Consider the following 8113-nt stretch of genomic DNA (forward strand, 5'->3'; position numbering starts at 1 on the left):
TCCAACAGATAGACAACACGGTGATCAAAACCAGTTTATTTACAACTCATAATCTGAGCTGTGATAAAGGTATATCTATATTTAATAGTAGACATAAGCAGGCTTGTGAAAACACACATCGCTTCTGACTGACTGACTGAGTGAGGGAATCAATTAGCCTCAGATGTAACTTACAAACAATCCCTCCATTTTTAAGATCATGAGAGCCCTTATGTCAGAGGAAGGAGGTGCATTGTGGGTATGAATGTGGTCATGGGAGTCGGCGTACGCATCACATTAGGAGCACAGACACATGAGAGGATGCCAGCGAGGAAACCAAAAAAACAAACTCCTAGTACATTTTTCTCTAATAACAGGAGATAAATGTTGCTTCAGACAGACAGACATGTTTATGAACGCATCAACAAAGTGCAGTTTAATAAAATACCAACTGCAAAATAATCTTTTCATAAATGTTTACCTAGCGTATCACAAAGCTTTACTTGTTGTATTCCCGGCCAGCGATGCAAGCATTCCTGAGAGGACACTACGCTGCTCACTCTGCTGACTGACATCTTCATTATGTCAAACTTTCAACTTCCTCTCAGGCAGAACACATGACATCACTTTCTCTGGGGTGTGTTCACTGCATCCACACTGAGCATGCTGAGTCATTATTTCAGTTTAATTCTCTCCTTGTGTCACAGTTACAGAGTATCCAGGTCATCCGTTTTCTCTTGTCGTCGTCAGCAACAGTTGGACTTCCTCTTGGTGGGTGTGCGATCGACCTCTGTGCTCTCTGTGAGCCCTGTGTGGAAAAACAAATGAACCATGTGAGCTACGCTGTAGTTCTGGAAGATGTCTTCCTTTATTTGGACACTTGACTTAAAGGTCCAGTGTGTAGGATTTAGCAGCATCTAGCTGTTTCCGACTCATCATCTCATCCTCCACTTCTAGTCATGAAGGAGAAACAACGGTGGCAACGAAATGTGTGCAAGATGTGAATATCTAGAACCAGTGTTTAGTTCGTCCATTCCAGGCTACTGTAGAAACATGGCGATTCAACATTTTATGGGGTAACAAGCACAACCACAGCACCGGAGCACTACATTTATATTAATCCACAGATGAAAATAGTGCTCAGCAAACACATCTCTGTTAAAGTAACTTAAATTGTAATTAGTACTCAAACAGGAGTAACTTGACGTAATGCTCGTTTTTTTGAGTAGTACTTAAAAATGAAACTTTGCAAACCTTGGAAAAAAAACAGATTTTGTTGTTAGACAATAGTAGAGATGTGAGATGTGATAGTGAGTGAGATGTCAGTGTGAGATAGTGAGATAGTGAGATGTCACTGCACACGTTAGGAAAAAACTACAAAACCACACTTATCCATCCTAAACCCTGACTGTTGTCATGGGAACTGACATTTGAAGAAATAGTTGAGTATGAAGCTGCCTTCTTAACAATGAGACAAAGTGACTCACTGATGACGTCACCAACGTGCCTCGATCCATTTTTCTCCAGCTCAGACAAAACGTTGGCCTCAAAAGTCAGAGAAGCCACGCGGAAGAAGAAATCCTTGACACCGTCCCCTGGGTCAATAAAGAGACAGAGGAGAGAGCTTAGTTTGGACATGGGGAGGATGAAAACAGAAATGTACGCTGGTTTGTTCATGTTAACGTGTGTTTGATTCCCACCTGACTTTGCAGAAACAGCCCAGTACTCTGCCTTGATTTCCTCTGACAGTCTGATGGCTTCCTGCTCGATCTGAGACAACTGATCAGGCGACTGACACACACACAGACGTTCACGAGAACAACAAGCTTCAGACCACTGCTCACTGCAGAATCACGCACCATTATTTTACTAATGATAGTTTAAAACATCATTTAACATGAAGACTGGGCTTCATCCGGAACACTCAGCCAGCATTCGGCACATTTCGCCATGATTTATTTATTTACTTCTATGTTTGATTAGTCATTAGGGTGGAAGACAGTCCAAAGAACCTGCAGACATTTAGCTCACACTGATTAACTCATCAGTTCACTGAGTACAGCTCCATTTTAGAATCATTTCACCCACACTGAGGTCCTTCTTGGTCCCAACAAGGAAAAGTAAAACGCTGGATGGGTCATTTTCCTTCATGGCGTCCTCCAGCCACTGCCTACACACACACACACACACACACACACACACACATGTGCACACAATTATTAGACCCAAAATTAAAATGAACTTAAACTTTATCCATTTATAGACCACCTCTCATGCCAGCATCCAGCTCAGTGTTCCACAGAGCAAAAAGTAAAAACAGAAACAGACAATGATGAATGAGTTTTGCAAAGACAGATGTGATAAATGAGGTCATACAATAATAAAATGTTAGAATAAATAAATGTCAATAAGAAAAAATATTAAAGATAAATTAAAAATGAAAAAATAAATAAAGTAAATATGATAACACACCAATAAAATACATGAAAGTAAATGAAAGTCCATGAAGTGAACAACCACTGGGGACAAGAAAGGCTTTAAAGCTGGACAGGAAATGATGAAGCATCTTAAACAAAAGCCTAAAGACTAAAAGGCGTCTCTCAGATCCATACACAGACTGTTGCAGAGACGAGCGCCTGCAGTACACTCACATTTAAATGGTGTATTAAAATGCTGTGATCATAATGTAGAATATTCTTTACCTGGCATGTGCTAAAGAGCTCACACTGCTTAGGTCGAACACCACGATGATGGCTAAAGGAACACAAAGAGTGTGTGAGTCAGTGTTCATGTTCTTTGGTCAGTGGTGAGAAATGTGAAGGCTGCTCTAAATGTACCTTGTGCTCCTCTGTAGTATGTTGAAGCGATGCATTTGAAGCGCTCTTGACCTGCTGTGTCCCACCTGAAACACAGCGAGAGAGAGAGAGAAGAATTGTGCTTTTCCAGTTCAGGATCAGTGTGTCTCTGGTACAGTGACATACTCACAGCTGTAAACTGAAGGGAACACCAAGCACCTCAAAACGCTCCATCTCAAAATCCACCCCAATGGTTGCTTTGTAGTTCTTATCAAACGCACCCTTACGGAACCTCACAGGAACAAGAGAACAGTGACAACATTTATATTAGAGCTGCAACTAACAGTCGGTACTATTACTATGAATGGATCTCTCACTGATCTATCATTTTCATTCATCATTTTGTCTGTAAAATAATAATTTATCTTACTTGATGAATGAAATACTCAATGACTGGAGAAAAAACACATCATACTTTTGTAATATCATGTCAGGAGATCTGATGACCCTTTCCATATCTCTCTCATATATCATTTCAGTCATCTAAAATCCATAAATGTTACTGATTTATGCAAAAAGCCATTACTACAGAAACTCTTCTACAAGACAAAGTTCAAACAGACCAACTTTGAATCAAAGATCTAAAATTAGACACATAATCTGTAATTCATTGAATTATTCATGACAGCTTCTTACCTGCTAATCAGACATGTTTTCCCAACTGCAACGTCTCCCACTACAATGACCTTGGCGATGTTGAAGCTGGCAACAAAAAGCCAATAGCGTCATTAAACAACAGCATGAAGACGCAAGCAACATGATCAATAACACGCAGACATCACGGCAAACAGCTTGCAGGAGTTGACACTTATTGACCTCTTTAATACGATGCCTCACAGCTCTCTTTAAACTCAAATCACCGACTTTAAATTTCATTTCCTCAAAAGACTAAAGACATGACGACATCATGGTTCTCAGTGTGCTGCTCCATTAAAGATAAATCATTTAATAAGTTAATTAGATTAGGTTTGATTTAAGCAGCCGCTCCACTGATTTTACTAATGAAGGAGTATTCGGTATGATTAAGGCATTTCATTCAGTTCAGTTTAACTGCCACATGTATTCATACAGGTATAATCAGAGTGAATTTAAATGAAGGCTTTGAAGGATGATTAGATGCTAATGCTTCGACATTTATTTGCAGCCTAAAAAAGCACAGCACAGACGCATTCTGCCAAATCATTTTGAATAGTTTATAAATACTGAGTTTGCTTTTAGAGAAATCTCTCTTGTCAAATAAAAGTTCTAATTTAATACATAAAACTATTTCTTTTGAGTGTATAAATCTGATTTGGAGAGAAAAACAGATAACTCTGTTTTTTGGTCAGAATCTTCACCTGGCTGCTTATTTTTTACATTTCATGAGTCCTGAGAAAACAATGAAGATTTTTAGTCGAGTCATCAATTTAGATGGTGGACTATCTTCTACATGTCAAAAAAGATTTTAAAAAAGGACAAGAAGTAAAGCAGGTGGAGTAGAACTGTGAGGCCTATGAAGGATAAGTCATATTTTATATTTTTCTGATGTCAGATGCAAGAAACTCTCTACTTTAAATATTGTCTGTGTAGCCAAAGATAGATTGCAGCTTAGACCTCTACTATTGTCCAGAAATGATTAAAACTGTAAAATCAACAACAAATCAGTTTTAACAGAAAATTCAACAGAAATGAAAAGATGGTTTGAATAACGTTTAAGCTGACTTTCATTGTTATGCCGATGACACCCAATTATATTTATCAATCAAGCCTGATGAAACCAATCAGTTAGCTAGACTTCAAACACGAATGACCTATAATTTTCTCTCAGGATACTGGGTTCCTTGTGGTTCCTATAGTCTCCAAAAGTAGATTGGGAGCCAGAGCTTTCAGCTATCAGGCTCCTCTTCTGTGGAACAAACTACCATTCTGGGTTCTGGAGGCAGACATGGTCAACACTTTTAAGAGTAGACTTAAGACTTTCCTTTTTTATAGAGCTTATAGTTAGGGCTGGCTCACATCATCTCTTAGTTATGCTGCTATAGGACTAGACTGCTGGGGGACTTCCCATGATGCACTGAGCTCTTCTCTCCCTCTCTGCATCAGTGCATGTTACTAACTTAGCTTCTTCTGCTTTCTTGTCTCTCAGGTTCTCATGGATCATGGCCACATCCTAGATCAGTGATCAGTGATTGATTGATCCTGCTGCTGTGGTCCTGCTTGACGTCCTCTACATATATTATTACTACCTTTACTCATATTTCCATTCAAGTTTATAGTTACAGTTATCAATATTCTATTGCTGTTGTGCATCTGTGTATCTTTAAATAAATCACATGGGTGACGATTTCCGATGTGATGGGAGCGGTTGATAGCTGCTGTCAGCTGACACATGCATGATCTAAAGGGATCTGCCAGAAAGAATTCATTTCATCTAAATACATGTCACACTCTGTGTCCTATTTAACCCTTTCTGTGGTCTTACTTCACTGTGGCCGTCTTCTGTACCTGGCAGACGGCCTTCACCTGTGGATGGAAGCCGTCTTTGGTGTGGAGCGCTGCATGTGGACTAAAGCACTGTGAACAAGGTGGAAAGGAGTCAGACACAGCAAGATGTTCCAGTCTGACATCATCTCTGTCTTCCTCTGGCTCAGTGCATCTACTAAACTGTTGAAGTATCAGCTTAACATTAGCCATCATTGGAAAACAAGACTGCAGTGACAAGTTTTCTGAGGTCAACATTTGAGTCTTTAATAGCCTTATCATCAATAGTAACAATGTTAGCTGTAATTGCATTACAGTGTGTGTGTGTGTGTGTGTTACTAACTCTTGGCAGCTGAGTAATGACCCGGTCCTTCTTCACAGGTGGCAACATGCTGCTGCAGTGGATCACACGCACACATACACACACACACACACACACACACACACACACACACACACCTTCAAGCTGCCTCTCTCACTTTTCAGTCACTCAATGAACACACACACACACACACACACACACACTTAACTTTCCTTTTCCTTTTCTTTTCTTATTCTTTTCAATTTGTCATCCAAGTTGTCCTGAAACCAAAAAATGATCAGCCCGTTGGAATGTTTGTAGACAGCACAGCAGAGAGATGTTCTCAGCTGTTCTTAAAACATGACATTCAGTGTATATGATCCAGTGGATTAAATGAAATATGAGTGTTGTCATGTTCTGTAACACTGACATTTGTCATTGGACAGTTAGTCAAGGTTTAAAGAGAGACAGAGTACATTGACAAATAAAGGGTGAGGGAGAGCAAAACAACTGTGACACAGTTCAAGGAGAAGTTTTACTTTACCTCAAAGTGCTGAGTGATGAACTGTTGAAGGAAATGTGTTGTGGCTCTGCAGATGTGATGATGTGATATCCAAAAGTCTGTCGAGAAAACAAATGTGCAACAAAAGGAACAGCAACGAAGTGAGTCTCCGGACGGACAAACAAGCAACTAATAAGACTGCCCTTATCATGGGGGGAGAGACCCAGAGACTACGCTGTCAGACAGTGCCAACCTGTGGCCACACTTATTCTGATTTCTCCACGATTCAGAGCTTACTAGTTTTAATGCGTGCAGTTTGTAGAAGTAGTGAGAGAGAAGATGATGCACAAGGATAGATAGATAGATAGATAGATAGATAGATAGATAGATAGATAGAGCAGCAAGGACTGAGCCTTTGTACATGGGGGCTGCTCTACCAACCGAGCCAACCAGACTTGACAATGTGTGACACTGTTCTGTAACAATTTTGTTTTCATTGTCCCAATCTTTTTTCTTTTTTTTTAAATGACAATGTCATCAAATCTAAGCCAATCAGGTGTGAACAAATCTATAGGGCTGTAGCACCCTCTAGCCCGGTGAAGAGCCGTCCCTGTGTGGACATACACGTGGGTGAGGAAATTTGCTCAGGAACCGAGTAAAATACTAGAATACTAGAACTATTAACATGTCCACCATGATAAGAGCTGTTCCAATTCTCTAACCGAAAGGACCTTCAATGCTCCCTTTATTGTCTCCTTTCCTTGCGGCAGCCACAAAAAACGACTCACCGTTCAGTCATTCACAACCAGACATAAGAAAGAACATGAATGTATTTAAACAGTGTGATGCAGCCTGTGTGAATATAACATACGTGTTGACGTGATGTAAAAACTCTGATCATGAAGTGTGTTCTGTTGTTGACTGTGGAGCTGCGTTCACGCAGTACAAACTGTTTGTAACTGTGGACAGGAAGGTGAGCCTAACAAACACACCAGCGTAACAAACACTTCATCGGACTCTGTGACAGGTGGACAACATTCATTTATTATTTGAATTCTGACGTTGATAATGACGTCATATTTTTAACCGGGTTTGTCGTTTATGTTTCCTGCATTAAACTACATGCTAAAAGCGCACGAGGAGTATCTAGGAAGTATCTCAGATGCGTTTTGTAGTCCATCCTCTGAACTTTGTAGTTTTACCACAGGTCACGTCACTAACATTCGCCGTCGCATAATGACGTAGTCTAAGTGTAAGTGCTCTCCGCGGTCATCTTCTCCTAACTCCTGATGAACTCTTCTTCACATCTTTCCTTGACCTTGTGACTTTTTCTATCGAGGTCAAGGAAAAGTGGTTAGGAAAGGACTTAGGAGATAATATTTTTGACTATTTGACCGTACACAGAGTGAGGAGATTCAAGAGAATGGCGGCAACATAAATCCAGCAGAAGTGCTCCCACTGCTTCGGGTTTAGGATTGAGTGGATCTGCCCAAAAAGTCTTACATATCTATTAATATCTCCGAAACGGTTTATGATAGAGAGATGTGTTTTTTTGCACACGTTTTCTTGAGATTCCACTAAAGACGGAGATTTGCAGATATTTAATTTCTTTCTTTTTTTCATTTGCAAGAAGGTTCAATAAATACTCCAATATTATCAGATTATTATTATTATTATTATTATTATTATCATTATTATTATTATTATTATTACTGGTAGTTGTGTTTCTTGAAATGAAACTCTCCTCCACCTCGTCCTTCTTTACTTGTTGCAGGTTTGTTTGATGTGGTTGTGATCGTTGGAGCGCTGAGTGTTGGTCAGGTCCCGGTTGATGTGGTCAAAGAGTTATGCAAATGCACCAAACCAGGTCAGAGTATGTTTTTTTGTTTGTTTGCAGATGTGATCTTTGGTTGCAAATCAGTATCTCCTCACTGTGAGATGAGTTTTAACAGCACCGCTGCACTTTGGCCTGTTTTACACTAGGTGGCTACGTTTGCATGACAACCAGGGGTAATC

The 8113-nt window shown here is 39.9% G+C and overlaps 1 protein-coding gene across 5 annotated transcripts; it reads right to left on the minus strand.

Annotated features, from left to right (window-relative positions):
- Positions 1-21: 21 nt before the first annotated feature.
- Positions 22-6913, minus strand: rab34b (RAB34, member RAS oncogene family b). Of its 5 annotated transcripts, XM_027273879.1 has the most exons (12): positions 6886-6913; positions 6140-6216; positions 5638-5876; positions 5296-5387; positions 3471-3536; positions 2965-3066; positions 2817-2881; positions 2682-2733; positions 2068-2149; positions 1680-1770; positions 1467-1574; positions 22-787 (listed from the first exon to the last, which is right to left on the minus strand). In XM_027273879.1, exons 3-12 carry the CDS (start codon positions 5683-5685, stop codon positions 726-728), a joined length of 768 nt encoding a protein of 255 aa, XP_027129680.1. In that variant the 5' UTR covers positions 5686-5876; positions 6140-6216; positions 6886-6913; the 3' UTR covers positions 22-725. The 5 variants fall into 5 exon arrangements, with proteins under 5 accessions (XP_027129680.1, XP_027129679.1, XP_019108693.1 ...); XM_027273878.1 differs by lacking the exon at positions 6886-6913 and having other exon boundaries at positions 6140-6420; XM_019253148.2 differs by lacking the exons at positions 6140-6216; positions 6886-6913 and having other exon boundaries at positions 5638-5753; positions 5808-5813.
- Positions 6914-8113: the final 1200 nt, after the last annotated feature.

The sequence above is a fragment of the Larimichthys crocea genome, chromosome XXII, assembly GCF_000972845.2.
Source record: "Larimichthys crocea isolate SSNF chromosome XXII, L_crocea_2.0, whole genome shotgun sequence".
In the NCBI taxonomy this organism is placed as follows: domain Eukaryota; kingdom Metazoa; phylum Chordata; class Actinopteri; family Sciaenidae; genus Larimichthys; species Larimichthys crocea.